This window comes from Quercus robur, chromosome 7 (assembly GCF_932294415.1).
Source record: "Quercus robur chromosome 7, dhQueRobu3.1, whole genome shotgun sequence".
In the NCBI taxonomy this organism is placed as follows: Eukaryota; Viridiplantae; Streptophyta; class Magnoliopsida; order Fagales; family Fagaceae; genus Quercus; species Quercus robur.
In genome coordinates, this window is record NC_065540.1 from 266,891 (window position 1) to 287,102 (window position 20,212).

Sequence of the window (20,212 nt, forward strand, 5' to 3'; positions counted from 1 at the left end):
ATTACTTTTGACATCCTTAATTAATTGTATTTTTTCTCTCTCTCCTTATTTATTGCTTTCCAAATTCATCCTCATTAAAGGGCACATGCAATCATGCACCACCACTTCTTCTTCTTCTTCTTCTTTTTTTTATTTATTATTATTTTTTTTTTTTGGGCAAAGAAAAACTAAAGAATTGTAGTTGCTGTTATCTCTGCGTTTCGTTAATCCTCTCCACTGAAATTACACTTTAGTATATTACTTCCTTTCTCATAAAATGATGTCATATTTGCGTTTTAAAACAATGACCCCTCATTCATCAACAATAGCAGATTCATTATAAAAACAAAACCAGATTCGAATTTGTATTTTTTAAAATCTTTCACATTTATAAACTCAACTAATAAGGAACTCAAAATCTCCTGGCAAAAGAAATTATTAATATTTAGTTGCAAAAGTCAAAGAGGCTGAGACTCAACACATAAGTAATTTTTAGTTTTAAAAACTAGCTTTTAAATATATATTTTTTTTAAAAAAAAAAAACTGGAAAGAAAGGTTTAATATTTTAAACTTCAAAGTTTTAAAGCAATAAGGGTTTGTTTGGTACTATTGCTTAAACAACAATTTTCGTTGTTTAAACAACAATACACATATTTTTGAAATATTTTTTCATCCACACATATTTCCACAATATTTAAACAACGTTCCACAACACTTTTTCGTCTATGTATTGTTGCCTCAGACCCAAGCTTTAGCCTTAACATGGGCTTCATGTTGTTGGTGGGTGTCTATTACCTCACCATCAAACCTTAATTTTTTTTAGGCCACACAAATATTATGTATTTTATGTTCTCTTATTATGAATCACGTACGTCCTTAGTTTATGATTGGGGACCGCAATTTCAACTCACTAATTTGCAACTTAAGAACATTAAAAATAATAGAAAGAAAATATGCAACTTAAGACAATAAGAATAGGCACTTGTGCAAGGTTAGGGATGTACTAATTAGGGGAGAGAGAAAGAAAGTATAAAAGGAAATAATATAATAATCTCTCAAATTAATTAGGTTAGTTGATATGGTCATCGATCAATAAATTTTAAAGATGACATGAATTTTAGTGATTTTTTGGCCATTAGAATTTTTTAGAACTATAATCTAAAAAATATGTAATTTTTGTAGAGTTTACACCAGATATAACTTGAATATATATATATATATATATATATGAATTTTTCTGATTAGCCATATAATATATGATTTCTTCTTAATTATTTGAGCTTACCATTGCAATATATATTTTCAGAAATATTGTTTTCTGCATAGCAAGCAAATTCTGGCAGCCCTTTTTTTTGGGTTAAACAGAAGATATATAATATTTAGGAGTTAAAAAGTTTGTAACAAATTAAACATATCAGCTTTGTCAGCCAAAAGCTAACAAATTTTCCACCTCAGGCGGAGGAACATCAAAAAATACAAAAGAGGAAATGAATCCAAATTAAATTGTTGTCAATGCATCAGCACATTAATTAGTCTTGCGGTAACTAACAGATCGACCATGCAAGAATTTTGGTTTTTCTTTGTCTTAAATTAATTATTGATTTTTTTTGAAGTCATTTGATCCAATGATGCTCTAATTAACTTTCAATAATGATTAATTCATTTACTAAAAAAAATGATTAATACAAAATAATAAGAACAATTTCAATAATGGTCTGATAGAGACTTTCTAGAGGATCACTCCCATTGGCAATTTGGCGTAGTGAACACCAGATGTAGTATCTCGATCAGTACCTATCAAAGAAAACAAAAAATATGATGTAGTATTTCTGTTCCTCAAAACATCTGATCTGAGATGGTGCTTTCAGAGTTTGGCATAGTGGTCACTACTCACTAAGATTTTTAGAATAATCGATCTTCCATCTCCAAATCAAACAGATCGAGAATCCAAAAGAAATGGCAGTAACATCACAAGCTGTTAGAGTTTGTACAGTAGTATGGAACAACCGACAGCTAACGTACAAGATGGCGCAACACCCTCGACCCTCCTTTTTTTCCTTGATTAACAAGTGTCAACCATTGGCGGTTGAAGGGTACCTGCAGGCAACCATTTCCATCTAACCCTAGCTAGTTTCGATAAATTATTAATACCTTTCAGTGCTTAAAAGTAAGTTAATTTCTTTTCTACTCAAACTATATATATATGGATACAGCTTTCAGTTAATTTGACAAATTTGCCCTAGTATATCACAATTAGATACCCTTATGTTGCTTTACAATTAGTATGGTTACTTTAAAATTTTAGAAAAGAAAGTTTCTGAAAAAAGAAATTTAGAAAGAACTAACTGGATCCATGTGAAAAAGTGTAAATTTTTATGAGAATATCCATCATTTTGGTCTGACCCACTATTAGTCCAGTGACTGGGGACCAGTTGACCTATTTAATTGACAGTGAATAAGGGGCAATTATGGAATTTAAAGGATACCGTTAGGAATGAATTCTGATATTTAATGTGTCTTGAACAATACTCTAAAGTAAAACTTGACCAGCTGCTCCAGCTTGATCAGAGTTTGCAAGTTGTTGCTGAAGGCATGGGCTGTCTCTAATGAAATTTCATTCTCAATCACCTAATTAATATTATCCAAATTCCACACATCCCCTTTTTTGAACTATATAAACCGTTAGACTTGCTCTCTATTATGCATCCAAAGCATTTTGAGTCATTTGAACAACAACATTATTGTCTCTAGTGCTTATCGTCTTGTCCACCAAAAGAGTGAAGATGGGTTCTAGGTTTCTTCCATCACCAGCCTTTTTGAGAGCCATCTTTCTTGCTTCGATTGCATTGTGGATTTTGCCTAAGCTGGTACTCGCAAAGCATGCAGGCACAACCAGACATTACAAGTTTGATGTGCGTGTTGCATTTCATTATAAGTGTTCCAAGTTTTTATATTTTTGAAATCGGTTCAACTTGTTAATTTCTCTGTCGATTTGTCAACCTTTTACAGATCAAGTTACAAAATGTGACCAGACTATGCCAAACAAAGAGCATTGTGACAGTTAACGGGCAGATCCCCGGACCTCGGATCATCGCACGGGAAGGTGACCGGCTCGTGATTAAAGTGGTTAACCATGTCCAACACAATATCACCATCCATTGGTATGATACTTGTAGCTTCATTCTTATTCTTCTTCTTCTTCTTCTTCTTGATGATGAATTGATGATGTTAATATTCATTGGTTGTTTGCAACTAATGAATATTAATAGTCATTAGTTGCATGTACTTGAAATCTAATGAAAGTTCGCTTAATTTGGAGGACAGGCATGGAGTGAGGCAACTAAGAAGTGGATGGGCAGACGGACCCGCTTACATTACACAGTGCCCTATTCAGACAGGCCAGGTCTATGTGTACAATTTCACCCTTACAGGCCAAAGAGGGACTTTGTTTTGGCATGCTCACATCTCATGGCTTAGGGCAACTCTCTATGGACCACTTGTCATACTCCCAAAACGACATGCGTCCTACCCATTTCCTCAACCCGAAAAAGAAGTTCCCATCATTTTTGGTAATTCAAGATTTTGTTCTAGAAAATAAAAGTAGAAAAAAACATACAAGAAGAAAGAGATAAATAGCATTAATTAATTGTATACTTGTATCTATATTTAAGTAAAGGTACTATAGCTTCTTAAATATTGAATTAATTATTATGAGCATTTTCCTTCAATTGCAGGAGAATGGTGGAAAGTAGACACAGAGAAAATGATCAACCAAGCCATGAGTACAGGATCAGCACCAAATCTCTCTGATGCCTTCACTATTAATGGTCTTCCAGGACCCTTATACAACTGTTCAGCCAAAGGTACTCATTTCTCCTTATTTTACTTGAAATAATGCATTATAAATTTAAAATAAAAAGGATTCTAATAATAGAACAAGGGTATTATGGTCCATTTGTATTATTTTTTAGGGAATATGAAAAACAAATTGAACAATTTTCATGCATGCAGATACATTCAAGCTCAAGGTGAAGCCTGGGAAAACCTATCTCCTCCGTTTGATCAATGCTGCACTCAACGATGAACTTTTTTTCAGCATTGCAAACCACACACTCACTGTGGTTGAAGCCGATGCAGTATATGTAAAGCCCTTCAAAACCCACACTGTCCTCATCACCCCAGGACAGACCACCAATGTTCTTCTCAGAACCAAATCCAAATCCCCAAATGCCACTTTCATAATGGCCGCTAGACCTTACGCTACAGGCCCTGCTACCTTTGACAACACCACAGCCACAGGATTGCTCGAATACGAAAACCCTTCAGTCTCAAAAGCCAAAAACAAGAACAAGAAGCTACAGCTTCTCAAACCAGTGCTTCCACAATTCAATGATACATCCTTTGCTACGAAATTCAGCAACAAAATCCGTAGCTTGAACTCAGCAAAATTCCCAGCAAAGGTTCCAAAAACAGTTGATAGACGCTTCTTCTTCACTGTAGGTTTAGGTATAATCCAATGCTCGCAAAACCAAACGTGCCCAAATAACACCATGGTTGCTGCTTCAATCAACAACGTGTCATTTGTGCAACCAAGCACAGCATTACTTCAAGCCCACTTCTTTAACAAATCTAAAGGTGTTTACACCACGGATTTCCCTGCCAACCCATTGGTCAAATTTAATTATACAGGCAATCCACCTAACAACATTATGATGAACACTGGTACTAAAGTTGTGGTGCTACCATTTAATGCTAGTGTGGAGTTGGTATTACAGGACACTAGCATTATTGGTGCAGAGAGCCACCCTCTTCACCTCCATGGCTTCAATTTCTTTGTGCTAGCTCAAGGTTTTGGAAACTTTGACCCCAAGAAAGACCCTGCGAAGTTCAACCTCGTTGACCCAGCTGAGAGGAACACCATAGGCGTACCATCTGGTGGTTGGGTTGCAATTCGCTTTCTTGCAGACAATCCAGGTTGGTACACAACTGAATGCAATTAATAATATTAATGTGAAGGAAAATTAGTTTGTAATGGAGCAGTATATGTGGGCTAATTATTATCTTCAAGTTATGATGACAATGATGAAATTTCAGTGCTTGGTTGGAGTAGGAGAAGACCATCAATTAGTATTTTCTAATTAAATTGGTAGTTATACATATAGTATAGTTTGTTGAGAGGCTTATGTGTGACAGGTTCACATCACCATAAATTAAAAATCCAATTATTCCTAGACTTAGTTAGCTCCATTTGTTGTTTGTTTTGGGATCTCCCATAGGTTTAGTTTATTATGCTTCACATGGTCAAAGCCATTGACTACGTTTAATACTGAATTCTTAGAAATTCCAAGGTATCTTAAGTGGTACCGGGCATGATGACAAATTATCTAATTTTGACATTCCTAGATTTGTTTTACATATAAACATATTCATTCTGAAATTCAGTGAATCTGCAATGTGAAATGTTTTAAGTATTAGTTCAAATTATTCATTGTTCCATCTTAATGTTGATTTGTGAGCAAACCAATTCCAATGTATCTAATTCTAAATGCTTATTATGTGTTAAAGAATTTGCAATAAAGTATTCTATAATCTGTAAAAAATACCTTTTAAAAAAAATTTTAATTTGTAAACATTGCAATAAATTTATAGTGATTTTTTTTTTTTTACCAAATCCATAATAACTGAACATGTTCCGATTTTTTATTCTGTGGAAAAACAGGTGTTTGGTTTATGCACTGCCATCTGGAAGTACACACAAGCTGGGGCTTGAAAATGGCTTGGGTAGTCCAGGATGGAAAAGGGCCCAAGCAAAAGCTACCACCTCCACCGTCCGATCTTCCCAAATGTTGAAATCATTTTTCTATCTCAGATCCATGATTCATTTATACTTGTACTTTTTTTTCTTTTTTATAGTTATTTTTTTATTTTTTATCATTCTTCTTCCTTCTAATATTCAGAGGGATGGAAAAAGGTTTCTCTATGTTCTTAGTCTATGATAATTGTTTCCATAAGAATTTTTGTACCCAATTCGTTAAAGTAATTAAGTGAGAATTTTGAGTTCGAGTATCAGGATTCAAACACTATTCTTTTTCCCTTTTTTTTTTATTTTTTATTTTTATTTTCAAATCAAACACAATGATAATTTCATGTTTTTCTTGTACTTCTCATTTTTAAAATAAGTTAAATAAAAAGAGAAAAAGTATAGATAAAATTCATTAAATATTGCTATATCAAATGCACCAAAAAAAGGCTTTGCTTCCTTTCCCTTTCCGTTTTTGCGGCGATAATGATCTTTCATTAATAAATTTTCGTCAACACATTCTTTCGTGCACAACAAACATTTTGACATGTTGCTTATTTTACGAGTTCGGAGACTTCAATGATCCAAATTTCAAAATCCAAATTGTCATTTAAAAAAGGAAAATGGGGGAGGGGAATGAATCTACCTAAAAGTTTACAATCAAATCCCTCTATTGGAAAAACTTTAGTGAAAAAACAAATATTGATCTAACAACAATATTAGAATAATAAGCAACAATAGAAAATAAGAGAGAGTTTTCACTGCTGGGTTCTCTAGGTTGAGTATGGGTTCTCTAGGTTGACTATTGAGGGAGATAATAGTAATGTGATCCAATCTATCTCTTCTTCTTCAGAAAACTTTTCACTGCTTGGGAATGTTGTTAGTGAAATCAAACACTTGTTGAGGGGACTACAGTGGGCTAGAGTTTGTTATATTAGGAGAGGAGCAAATAAGATAGCTCATGCATTAGCTCAATATGCTAGAAATTCTTTAGATGCAGATTTGTATTGGATGAAGGATTCTCCCCCACCAACCTTAGAAGCTTTGTATCATAACTCTTTATCATAATAATTGAATGAATATTTCCCCTTCAAAAAATAAAAAATAAAAGAGAGTTTAGAAATGATCTTATAATACTATAGAATCAGGACAAATGTATTGTGCTTAAACGTCAATTTGTGTCACCTAGAATAAAATTTGATGCTATTGGTTCTCTTGATTGAACAACCCCCAAAATCAAATTATAACATTGACTTCTGTGTTAGATGCACTTCCACACACAAAGTTTCAAGAGCAACCTTCTAAACTATGCATTTCATTTATTCTCAATTGACTAAAACAAGCCAATTACACAAGCATAAACAATATTTGCACAAGAGAAAACTATGTGCTGAGGAAAAACACTTTCAAGAGTAGAAAAGAACAATGTTACTGTTTTGATCTAGAAAGAGACAATAACAACTGATGGGAAAGTGTTCTAATCGTTTTTTGAATAAGCCACTAAGTTGGTCATATAACAATAAAATATTAAGTTAAATTACTAAGGAAGCTAATCTTCAACGATCACAAATAGCTCTTAAAAGCTCAAATGTGCTAGAAAAGAGAAAAATAAAATAAAAGTCTAAAACAAAACACACGTGTGAGACACACGTGTTATAGATAGGCCAAAGGGCACACCAAACGAATTATTTTAAAATATCAATGGAGATAACTTATAAGATAAAAAGAGTTCACTCTAAACCAATGTGGGACTTACAATCTTATTAAAAAAAATGTGGGATTCACAATAATAGTTGAAGTGTTTAGAACACACTCACACCACTTAGTATGACTTACCGTTAAATCTATAAGCTAAAACTGAGAAACTACAATGTTCAAACTACAAGTTGCCACTTGATCAGAATCGTGTGCATGGGTGCAAATAATGTGTTCAAACTATAAGATAAGACTAAGAAACTATGAAGAGTGAAGACTACTGGGAATTATTTTTTACGTTAAATCTCAAGAAACAGACAATTCTTGACACATTATATTCCAAAAACATTTTTTCTTAAAAAGAAAAAAAAAGGTAATAATCGTGTTTTTTAATGCTAATGGACAATGCACATAACTGACATAAGGCACAATATTTCTCTCCTATTATCTTCTCAATTCTCAAATGGACATCGTATTCATTTGATGTAGAGATCAATACATGATCTTACAACACACATTAGTTTAATCTAATTCAATATCAGATCCATTTGAGGTATCCTGGGTGGGCACTGGGTAGTGATGGCTTGTTAGGGACTGTTGCAAGATGCAAGGGTATAGTGGTCAGGTGCGTGGTAGGTGATGGGTGAGGTTAGTACATCGAAGCATTTCTTTTTCTTTTTCTTTTTCTTTTTTTCTTTAGAAAGAATTGGGTTTTCAATTATCACATTGCAAACATATTTTATGTTTAAAAGCCAACTTCAATCTGTAATATATTACTCTGTATTTTATTTTTTATTTTTATGTGAATTTTGACAAAACCATAATTAAATTACTAAATTTTTTTTTTCTTCTTCTTCTTATGGTTTTCATACTCGCAAAATTTCCAAAAATATCTTATATCAATAACTATTTCTAAAGAGTCAGAATGAAGGGTAGACGAGGCAAACGGGTTGGGCCAGGTTGACTCTTTTTTTTTCTTTTTGGAAAACAATTTTTTTTTTGAAATCATATATGTGTGAAATGCATTAATTTGGATTCTCTCATGACAAGAAATAGTTTTTGTAAGGACTCGATTTGTAACGAACCGTAACAGTGTTGGGTTCGCACGTGAAATGGCCCAAACAATATCATTTATAGAGCGTGGGTTTGAAATGCTAGGCCTTAGTCACCAGACGGTGGGTTTTTCGTGGTGTTCATACATGGTTAAGACGTTTTCGCCCTAGGAGTCTTTCTCCTGGAAGCGGGCTGGGAGGCTCTGGTTTTTGGCCATTTTTCCCAGCTTCTCTTCTGGATTGCCCACCTTTCCTTTTATGCTAGCATATGTTCCTTATCCTTCGTCCATGTGTAGGATCGACTTTTCCAGGACTGATACTTGTCCCATCAGCCCATATCCAGAGTGGTTAGGGGTGGTTGTAAAAGCTGGAGAGTATGGCTCTATCAGGTGTAGAGTATTGAATGGCAGTAAGGGCAGCTTTCCCTGGTCGTTTACACTTTCCAGCGTATTCTTCTCTATTAACCTAGATATTTTTAGATTTTTTCCAAGCTGCTCCTATACCGTTTTTGCCCTTTCTTTCAGTGAGACCCCGTACATGCCGAGGACTGAATCGTCCTTGGCTGTGCCCCAAGACTATTTTGTACTCGTATTACCGAGCCTGGGCTATAACCTTCCTCGGCTCGGGCCTTGGGCCCCAATGAATAAACGGGTTAGGGCCTCAAATCATTGGGCCCCACAGTTTATATAAATAAATTTATATTTGTTCATTAATAATAAAATTATACAAATCCTAGCCTTTCTAACCAAAAATTATACTTGTTCCAATTGATTCGAGTTGGACAATTTTGTCTGTACGTGTGTGGTTACAACTTCTAATAATAACGCATGGGCACTTTTCTGTTAGAATTTATGAAATCTCACTCTTAAATTTTATGTTGCTATTGAATTTTATGAAAATTAAAACAATGAGCCAATTTTTTTTTTTACTCATTACAATTTTTTTGATATTGATTCATTGATATTCTTTATCTAATGAGTATGAACCCTGATGAAATATTAGTTTGATATTAATTTTCAAAGCATTTCATCATCATGGTACAATGCGATTTAATCTTATCTTAAAAAAATAATATATATTTAGAAATTTGAGAAGGAAAATATATCTAGAAATCTAGATATACTAACATCTTAGCTTCTTCTCAAAAAAAAAAAAACCATTTTAGCTTAATTATAAATTTATAATGAAATGATCAATTCTTCAAAATAAAATAAAGGGTATATTTTGTAAAAGGAAAAGAAAGAAAAGCTCAAATCAGTAAAACGACATACATCGGCACCATCTAGAGATTCACAGAACCATCACCAACAATACCAATCAAACTTTCTCATTTTTTCAGCAAACTTTAAATACACCTCCGCCCCCGGAGACGCCGTCGTTTTGACGCCGGTGGGCTCCGACACTTCAATCTCTCTCTACCAAAAACAATGAAGGATCGCTCCAGCTTCTCTGTACCGGTAACCGTCGTCGTTTTGGCCATCTTGTACATATACTTGTCCACGGTCTTCATCTTCATAGAACGCTGGTTCGGCCTCATGTCCTCCCCTGGCGTCTTTAACGCCGTCGCTTTCACCTTCATCGCCCTCATGTGCGTTTTCACCTACTCCGACTCTGTCTTCACGGATCCGGGTCGCGTCCCCGCCACCTACGCACCCGATATCGAAGACACCGAAAACCCAATTCACGAAATCAAGCGCAAGGTTCTCTCTTTTTCTTTCGCACAAATTTTCCTTTTATAGAATTTTGTGTTTTTTTTCGTCTTCTGAGCTCAATTGGAATTTGATTTGTTAGTTACTGATTGATTTATTGCTATGACAATGAGTTTCTCGAAATGCTATTTTTGGGGCAGAAATTCGTTTTCTGTTATTTGCAAGAAAATTTTATTTTTTTTGGTTACTGTTACTGATTTATAATTAGGAAGAAAAAAAAAATCTAAAACTTTAAGGATTGATAAGCAATGAAATGTATACAATTATGTTGGAGGAACAGCCTTGATGAATGAATTTGTTTCTTCTTTGTATCAAAAGATCTCAAATTCTCGAACAACGGATATGTTCAGGGTTCAAATCCACCCTTCCTCAACTATCGAATTATTTGAACTTTTAGTAATCCAAATATCCCATAATAGATAGTGTTCTTAAATGCAAGCATTCAATTCTATGACTAGATGAAATGATTTATAATAATTTGTTAATATTTGAAACCATTGAAATGATGCCAGAATTTGATTATACTTGCGTAAAGAGGAAGACAATTTTATTGCATTTCCATGATCTGGGTCAAGTTGATGCTTAGAGTTACTGTTAGGGTTTGAAGGAAAGGTGTTTCTTACATTTAGTAGTTTTATTGTCGTTTTCAGCTGTTGTCATACACCACCATTTTCATTTCCTTTTCCAAACGGATTGCTGAAAAGCATGGATTAATTTCATTGGCCATTATGTTACTTTTTTCACATGGATCTCAACTACTGAAGTTGGTTAACCTGGCTCCCAACAACTTCCATTAAGATTAAGTGAATCTGATTTTTGTCGTGTGGAAAGAGTTTTTATTGTATTTCGCTGCACCGTGTATGCTCAAACTATAGTAATCAGAAGACAATATTTTTGTTACATCTCACATAAGTGAATGAAGAATTTTTGTCAATCCAAGACCAGATTTTTTTTTTTTTTTCTCAAAATTGTGACCTCTAAGGATGCACCAAAATAATTGCTTTAATGCGTGGACTGTAAGCCCCTACTCCTAATACATTGCAGAGTTCAGTCCCTTCCAATATGAGTGTAAGACTTGCATCACATTATCTCCTGTGCTAAAAAAAAGCAGCTAACTGAGAATGCCAGCTGATATAGGACTACCCTTGCTTGTTTGGCGTAATCCCTTAATCGATTTTTTTGTAAAAGAGATCCCCCTTCCCTTTCTAGTTTCACTAAACCAGTCTGGTATTCCTAGATGCATTCCTTCTTTTAGTCCTAATTGTTTATTTTTAAAAGGTTATCTTTCAATAGGTAGCATATTCGGATGTTGCATCCTTAGTTTAGGAAACATATGCCCTTTTCCTAAATTGATCTCTTAAATTTGATGTGCCTATGGAAACCCTTGCAGCTGAATATACATCTCATAAGTCTGATAGATTCATATTCAGCCCAGCCAAGATGTTGTGCTGCAGTCTATTCCTTTTATATATTCAGATGCTTTTCAGTTGTATGAAGAGAATCCAGCTTCTGTGGAATTTCTATTTTTTAGAGTTCCTTTATTAAATTTATATGTTTCCAGCAATTATCTATATATTGAGGGATACTACAGTAGTACAGTGTGGTTTGTTGTGGAATATTTTTGCATGGTGTGTGTGTGTTTGGGGGGGGGTGTGTAGAGGAACACCAAAAATAACATTAGCAGTAGACATGTCATTTAAGGAAGTAATAGAGAATATGACTTTGGATAGAATAGAATAGTGGAAAAAATTACATGTGGCCAACCTTGACTATTTGTTGAGGATTCATAGTCGACCCCAAAAATTTAAGACTAAGGCTTTGTTGTTGTTGTTGTTGTTTTTGCAGAGTGGGGATTTGAGATATTGTCAAAAGTGTTCTCACTATAAGCCTCCCCGTGCACATCATTGCCGTGTTTGCAAAAGATGTGTTTTGCGAATGGTATGCATGATCTATGTTTTTATTCCTGCATTATCTCAAATGTCCTGTTTAATGTGTGAAAGTACTGACTTTTGATTGTAAAGGATCACCATTGCATTTGGATCAATAATTGTGTTGGGCATGCAAACTATAAGGTGTTCTTCATCTTCATCGTGTATGCTGTTATTGCATGCATCTATTCCCTGGTATGTTTAATTTATTTATGTCCAAGATTTTGACAGTTTCTGTTCTGCTTCAAAACTTCTTTTCTGTATGTTGTTAACTTGTTATGGTATGCATTTACCTGCTTGTATTTTACTCTTTTGTTTCCTGCTGGCATTGAACCTTTATTATTGTCACTTTTCATTATTTGGACTTGGTTGATCCTTTTGTAATCACCAGATGGAGAAGGTTCCAAGACCATAACTTTCTTTTTATCTTTTTTTTTTCCTTCTTAAATTTTCAGGTCTTGCTTGTGGGTAGTCTAACAATTGATCCCCCAAAGGATGAGCTGCAAAGTGGAGACTCTTTCAGAACTGCATATGTAATATACTGTTTTTTTATTTTTTTGACAAGTGATATACTATTATTTATAAAATCTGTTTGGCTTAAGTACAACTCAGCACGTAAATCATTTTGCTTATTGATCCCATTTTACAGATCATTTCGGGGCTGTTACTAGTCCCCTTATGTGTGGCACTGGGCGTTCTTTTAGGTTGGCATATCTACCTCATTTTGCATAACAAGACCACAATTGAGGTTATAAAAAGTCAACAAATTAGTTTGTTTCACAACCACTGTGTTTGATGGATAATTGATGAACGCTGTTTATTTGGCATTTCCTGCAGTACCATGAAGGAGTTCGAGCTATGTGGCTTGCAGAGAAAGGAGGGAATGTCTATACCCATCCATATGATCTTGGTGCCTATGAAAACCTTACAACAGTAAGAACCATCTCCTCCTCTTTTTCTTCCCTTTTCTTTGATTGGTAAGTTTTGCATCTGGTGGGTCTTGAACCCGGAATCACAATCACACTTTCCATGCTATGCTTAGGGTATGAGAGGTACCATTTTATTGGCATGCCCCTTCCCCTTTTTTGCAGGGAAAATCTAAAATATGCACTTGAATCTTCTTGAAAATTGGAAAGCTTCGACATTGCTATGTAGGACAAATTGAGGAATTTTTCTACGAGTGCCTGTTGTCAGGAGAATTTGTGGATTCTGGGTTTAGAACCTTTTTGAAGAAGGGTTAGGGTTCAAAAGAGAGAATATATGATTTATGGTTGAAAAGAGAGTGAAAGAAAGAAAATAGAATACACACATATATATGATTAGTACCCCTGAATAGTACTAAAGTATGAACAATACTGCAAGAAAGAAAAGACAAAGAACACTCAGGCCAACGTGCCTCAACATTCAATATTCAAAATATTTAATATTTATTTATCAACTTCTTTTGTTTTGGGTACGATAAGACTCTTAACTTCTTGCAATAGAACTAGGATTTAGACTAGTAATCCAAACCCTAATTGAATTGACCAAAAGGCCCATAAAAGACTCATTAATAAAAGAAAACCCATGGCCCATAACCAACAATATTAGAATTACTAAAATACCCTTGGCTTTAGAATGACCAAATAAAACATAATATAAAATATAAAACTTAATTAATTACCAATCTACAACTACAAAGGTTAGGCCCTTTTGTAGTTGTACTTTGATTATGTAATGTATTTTAAACCCGATTTAAAACACTAATATTACTATTTTCATGCATGTTCTAATAAGTATTACTGTTTACTAAAAAAAAAAATAATGTTTATCTCACATTGGTTGTGTGTGTCTAGTGTTCGCTGTTTATAACCCTAGTCCCCTAACTTTTGTAGTTGTACTCTGATTATGTAATGTATTATAAACTCAGTTTAAAACACTAATATTACTATTTTTGTGTGTGTTCTAATAAGCATTACTGTTTACTCAAAAAAAAAAAAAAAACTGCCGTGACCGTAGACTTTTAAAGAGGATATTGTTTCTAAACATATTATGGTTATGCCAACATCAACCCTAAGTTTACGACTACTTCAGTTTTCAGCCACACAGACCCTCAACCCACTTATGTTCCTTCTAAGCTATAGAAATAAAACAATGCGATGGTGGGGGAAGAATTGTGTCACAAAGGGCCAGAGATTCTCTGTGCCCTATTTTCTTTTTGTACATTGTCCAAACTGGGATGCAAGATACTGCTACGGATCTGTAGAAAAAGTATCTAATGTTTCGGATGTATCCAACATCACACTTAAAATATGCGGGGATACTGCCGCTTGTCTGTATGCATGTATTTATGCATTCTGTTCTCATTCACACCCATCTTATTAACTATTTGTTTTACTGCTTCAGGTTTTGGGTCCAAATATCCTCAGCTGGGTATGCCCCACTCCAAAACATATTGATTCTGGCCTTCGCTTCCAGACTGCCTATGATAATCTTATTGGTGCATCAACATCTAAAGGAAGTTGATTGGTTACTGATTTTTTGACATTGCACTGGTAATATCAGAAATATTTTTTAACAGTTAAACTGTGAAGGGGTGGGTGAGTGCTGATCTTGAGATGATGAGTTGACGACTTGGGTGGTCTGCTTGTAAGTGTCCTGGCATGTAGAATACCTGCTTGGATAGTTCAGGAAGGAGAAAAAAAAAAAAAAAAAAAAAACCTTGATCTATGTCTCACCCATCATAACCACACTCTAGGAGATGTAAAAGCTGTTTGCTTGGTGATTTTCAGGAATGATTTGAGTATGAGGACTGCTGTTAATAACTGAAGCCAAACTGGTCTTTGCATCATCTAACGTACAGGTTCTTTTTTTCAAATTTTTTCCTCCTCTTTACTTGTTGACCTTAGGATAATACAGAGTTTAAGAGGCACTTAGCTGATAAAAGTTCATATAAAGTGGGAACCAGAATCCCAGTTTGCCAAGCAAAGTCTCATGTAGAGATGTTTTATGTCTGTGAAATGATTGTAGTAGTATCAATGTAACCTAGATTTGTAATTGAATTTAATTTTTATTTTTTAGGTTAGTAGAGTTGCAATTCTTGTAACTTGATAAAATAAACAAATTTGTGGTGTACTATATCTCAATGCATTCATTTTTCCCAATGACATAATTCTTATTTGAGGTTATTTATTCAGCTGGTTTGTTATCAAACGGCAAACAAATTTGTGGTGTACTATAGTTCAATGCGTTCATTTTTCTCAAACGTAATTATTATTTGAGTTTGTTTATTCATAAGTTAAAATTTTATTATATTTATTTTTGAAAAAAAAAAAAATTCAGCAAAAAAAGTTCAGCTAGATTGTTACCTAATAAAAAACTGAACAAGTGGCAGTCTAAAATTTTAGAACTGGTAATAGCACCTGTATTCCCATCTCTAGACCACGATTCTCTATGCTAGGGTCACTTAATGGCATTTGATGATTTGAAGGAATCATGTGATGTACGGAACGATTATGGTTAGTTCGTCTATTCTAGAATAGCAGATTCTTGCCAAACTCAAGAGGTCACTTGAGGGATTTTATGGTAAGACCTCTCTCTCACATGTATTGTGAGAGAGATGTCTTATAAGGCTACCTCAAAAGATAATATTTCCTTATGATTGTTCTATACCAAAAATGTAATTGCAACTATAGTGGATTAAATTTATTACCTAATCAATAGTTTATATAGATACTTAAAATGTGATAGCCAACTAATAAAAAAACACACACACACACTTTTTAGTTTTTATCCTCAATGTTTGAGATGATTTTTATTTTGGTCCTTTAGTGCACTTTTTATCCTTAATGATTGGTGTGGTGGGCCTTTTGTATTGTTGGGTTTAGGTCTCTCTTACTGCACTGCAACCCGTAGATCTGAGGTAAGAGAGTTGGGGCTGGCCTAAATGAAACTCACTTTAGGCCAGTTTGTGCACAAGTTGAGCCATCTCAATATGGACGCGTCTTGGTAGAGGTATTGAGCATACAGCGTGCCCACAGCAAAAACAGCTCTTACAGATGTTATAGCAAGAATACAATACAGTAGAATAACTAAAATACTAAACAAATAACATTAAGACTTAAATAAGAAAAGAAAGCTTGGTAAAGTTACGGCGAGATAATAATACAACAGTAAAATAACACTACAGCAAGCAGTTTAATCACAGTAAACTATTCACCCCACGAGCACAAAAGAACAGCTTGTCTACCATAGAAAATAAGCTTAACTTCTTAGCAGATAGAAATCCAAGAAATGAATCGATCCCCAACGTGAGTAACTTCAGAGAAGGTTTCTACGATAGAAGTTACGCACTTTGGAAAAATGACCTAAATGGTTTTAAGTGGGTATGTTGAGGAGAGAAATGGGTAGTCTATTGATTCATACCTCTATTCCTACCACTCATGTTTTTCTGATTTTTTATATTTTACTTTTTTTCTTGTTGTTCTACCTCTTCCTCCTTTTTGAGTTTCTCTCTATTCGTCCCCTTTACTGTTCATAACCATTACTCTTTATACTATCTGTCATGGTAGGATTTACCATTTTTACCCCTTAACTGCTTTTGGCTTCTTATAGGCATCCTTCCGAGACTACCCACTAGCCTGCCGACTCTTCAGCCACTACCATTGCTCTAAGCGTGTTGGTTGCACTACTACCCATTCCCAGACAAAATTGCTTGTCTTGTTTCGTACCTCTCTCTATTTTTTGCTACTCTTATCTGGATGAGGATTAAGTCTTTCCATTACCCACCTCTATGGCATGCATCAAGTGGTCCCAACCCGTTTTACCTCTTTTGGGTGAGATGTCATCCCAACAGGACATTCCTCCCCAAAGAAGTTTGAGCGGGAACCCCAAAATAAACTCCCTCTTTCTCCCTACCATCAGACCACACCCTCTGAATGTCTTGACCTGTGGCCCACCTTTCATGTATTGGCTGGGTACAAGTAGGTGGTGCCTTGCCCTTTATGCATGTTGTTGGGCTTTGTGGAGCCTAGCTATGTGTTGACCCGATTAACGACCCGACCCGACCCAATTCGAATAATGTTGCGTGGTTTTTAATGGGAGATTTTTTGAGGTTTGGTCCATGAAGCGGAGGCTTGGGCCGTTTTGTAGCCTATTTTGAATCTTGTGCGTAGGATATAGAAAACGCAGCTTTGGTGATTAGGGTTTTGTTGTTGTAGTTTTTGAGAGAGAGAAAAAAATGTATTGCTGCACTTTGTATTTTTCCTTGATAATAGTGAAACCTCTGCAACTCCGTAGATGTAGGCAAATTGTCGAACCACGTAAATACTGTCTTATGCGTGTGACTGTTTTTCTTTGGCATGTGTTTTCTTTATTTTTTGTTTCTCATAGGTTGGGAATTTCGGGTTATTTCCCTACACATGCTCCACTCCGTCTGAATTTGTTTCCTTCTAGCCTTCACACCATTTTTGCTGCCTCTGTGTTTGTTTGATTCTGATGTATGTTCTGGTTGGTGTTTATCTCTTGTGACGTGAAGGATGTATGGGCTTTTGGGCTCATGTTCCCTGCCTATCATCCTTTCCTCGTACTGGGCATTCCTTGGGTGAAGGCCTTCACCTTCCTGTCGAGCCCATATTCTTTTTTTCATTGTGTCCGTGGGCCTCTTGGTTGTGGATCCTGTCATACTACTTCATTATGGTTGCTATAACATTACCTCTCTTTTTATTTCTTGTTACCCATGGGCTTACGAGCTGATGCTCCTGCCGTGCCAGCCCACTTTTTTATCAATCTTTTGCTCAAGGCTTCCTTAGCCCATTTTTCACATCTTTACCTCTTTTGGGCTCTATTGACCAGCATTCCTGCAGTGCCAGCCTATTTCATTCCTCAGGTTTTCTCGGCTCATTTACTTCTTTTTTACCTCTTTTACTCTCATGGGCTTTTTGCTAAATCATTTGGGCTTCCTCGGTCCAATACCACATCCTTACCTCTTATTTACTTTTTGGTCTTACTAGCCTTTAAGTCAACCCAATGTATTTACTAATTCATTTCCTAGGCTTCCCTGGCCTATTTACTTTCTATTTACCTCTTATTGCTCCCAAGAGCTTACTTCATTTCTTAGGCTTCCTCGGCCCATTTACTCCCTCCTTACCTCTTTTGATTCTTGTGGGCCTACTGGCCATCAATCCTATCATTTCAGCCTGCTGGGTTTGCTTCCTTATTCCCTTACTATTTTCCCTTTCCCACCCTTTCTATATTGTTGGGCTTCTTATGTTATTGGGCCCTTTGTCAAAAGTGGGCTTCAACAATTGGATTATTTTTATTTTGGTCATTTACATTGCAAGATTTTCATTTAGGCTATTTATGTTTGATTTCATTTTTACATTCTTTTTTTTTTAATCATTTTTGTTAGTATTTTGACTGTTTAGTGCCAATAAGAGCATCTCCAATAGACTCTCTAAAGCCAATTTTGGAGAGTAAACACACAAAAAACAACCTCTCTAACACTAATTTTTTTTTTTTTTTTTAAGAGTTGCTACAGTAGCTCTCTTGAAGAAGAGTGCACTTTAGCAATTCAAGAGAGCTACTGTAGCAACTCTAAACATTATTATCCCTTGAAATAATCACCCAGTCGAATAAAAAATGATTTTTTCCTCTTTCCTCCATTTCTCTTTCTTCCTCACTCTCTTTCTCTCTTCTTTATCTCAACGGCTACAAAACACAGAACACAATCCAAACACAAAAACAATTTTTCTCATAAACCAAATGAAAAAAAAAAAAAAAAAGTGAAAAGAGGGAGACCCATCTAGTTTTTGTTCTCCACCGGCTCTCTCTCTCTCTCAAATGAGATTTTTCATATTATGAACTTTGGTTTGTGATGGTCCATGGAATTGTAAAATTATGCAAGAGGTATGTGTGAGAAATTAACTATATGTTGTCAGGAGTGTTAGGACATATGTGAATCATGTTAGGAACATATGCTATCTAGAATTAGCTAATCCTTTGACAAAACGCACTTTACTTGTAATTGGGTAGATCTAGGATGTATTTAATACTTCAAGGAACAAGAGTTCAAGTCCAAGTATTAAAGTCATGCAAATCTATCGAAGAAACAAGTGAAGAAGTGCTGCATTTTAAAACTCGACAAATAGCATCTATCGAGGTTTAAAAGGGATCTTCAGCCCGATGCTCGACAGCTGCTTGATAGATAACCTATATCTCGAGATTTACGAAAATCATTTTTTCAGATCTGATTTCACACTAATTCGTGTATATTTGTTTAGGCTTTCTTTTCTCATAATACTAAATATATATAAGGATTATTTTAAAAGCCGTCACAGCTGAAGCAAGTGAGTGCAACATGATGCAAAGGTTTTTCACAAGCATATTGTGACAGGATACATTTTATGTCCTAGTTCATCTTTCTTTTGAAGAAGTTGTTGCGTTTGTACGCCGTAGGATTTTGTAACCAAGGAGTTTCGTGATCTTCATCATGTTGATGAAATAAAGAATTTTGCAGCCAACATCCTTCTCAAGTTGGTGGTTAGTCATGTACTTGGATCTGTACATCAATTGGGTAGTCACATACTGGGAGTCGTGCATTGAAATGAGAGATTATCACTACAGAACAAGTCCAATTGGGTATTGGGGTAAGGATTCAATTGTAAGTTAGTATAAGGTACTAGGATTCCTTTACCTGTAACCTCTTGTTGTGATAATAGTGAATTCTCTGGAGTAGTGACCTTAAAATCACCCGGTGAGATTTTTACCTTGGAGGTTTCCCCATTCGTAAACAAATCACCGTGTCAATTTTATTTTCCGTTGCATATTAACTTAGTTCGTAATTTGTTTGTGCTACCACGCGTATTGCATGTTAATCGGATTAATTAATTAACTTGGCTAATAAATTGGTTAATTCATCACAATGTTCAATACATTCTTGGCCTACCAAGGAGTACAAGAAGTAGAAAAACAAGAACAAAAGTGAAGATAGAGAGAGGAGAAAGAGAAAGAGAGCGTGAGAGCTGGGTGTTCTAGAGTGAAGTAGAAAAGCAAAAACAAAAGTGAAAAAGT

At 35.1% G+C, this 20,212-nt stretch overlaps 2 protein-coding genes across 3 annotated transcripts; both read left to right on the forward strand.

Moving 5' to 3' along the window:
• The first annotated feature begins 2,673 nt into the window (after nucleotides 1-2,673).
• On the forward strand, nucleotides 2,674-6,042 carry LOC126691574 (laccase-17-like). Its single transcript, XM_050386594.1, has 6 exons — nucleotides 2,674-2,891; nucleotides 2,989-3,140; nucleotides 3,304-3,548; nucleotides 3,714-3,842; nucleotides 3,991-4,953; nucleotides 5,699-6,042. The coding sequence occupies exons 1-6, from the start codon at nucleotides 2,763-2,765 to the stop codon at nucleotides 5,827-5,829; spliced, it is 1,749 nt and encodes a 582-aa protein (XP_050242551.1). The 5' UTR covers nucleotides 2,674-2,762; the 3' UTR covers nucleotides 5,830-6,042.
• A 3,705-nt stretch (nucleotides 6,043-9,747) lies between these two features.
• LOC126691575 (probable protein S-acyltransferase 16) lies at nucleotides 9,748-15,306 on the forward strand. Of its 2 annotated transcripts, XM_050386595.1 has the most exons (7): nucleotides 9,749-10,226; nucleotides 12,081-12,173; nucleotides 12,257-12,358; nucleotides 12,619-12,696; nucleotides 12,813-12,911; nucleotides 13,001-13,096; nucleotides 14,549-15,306. In XM_050386595.1, the coding sequence occupies exons 1-7, from the start codon at nucleotides 9,954-9,956 to the stop codon at nucleotides 14,666-14,668; spliced, it is 861 nt and encodes a 286-aa protein (XP_050242552.1). In that variant the 5' UTR covers nucleotides 9,749-9,953; the 3' UTR covers nucleotides 14,669-15,306. The 2 variants fall into 2 exon arrangements, with proteins under 2 accessions (XP_050242553.1, XP_050242552.1); XM_050386596.1 differs by lacking the exon at nucleotides 12,257-12,358 and having other exon boundaries at nucleotides 9,748-10,226.
• Nucleotides 15,307-20,212: the final 4,906 nt, after the last annotated feature.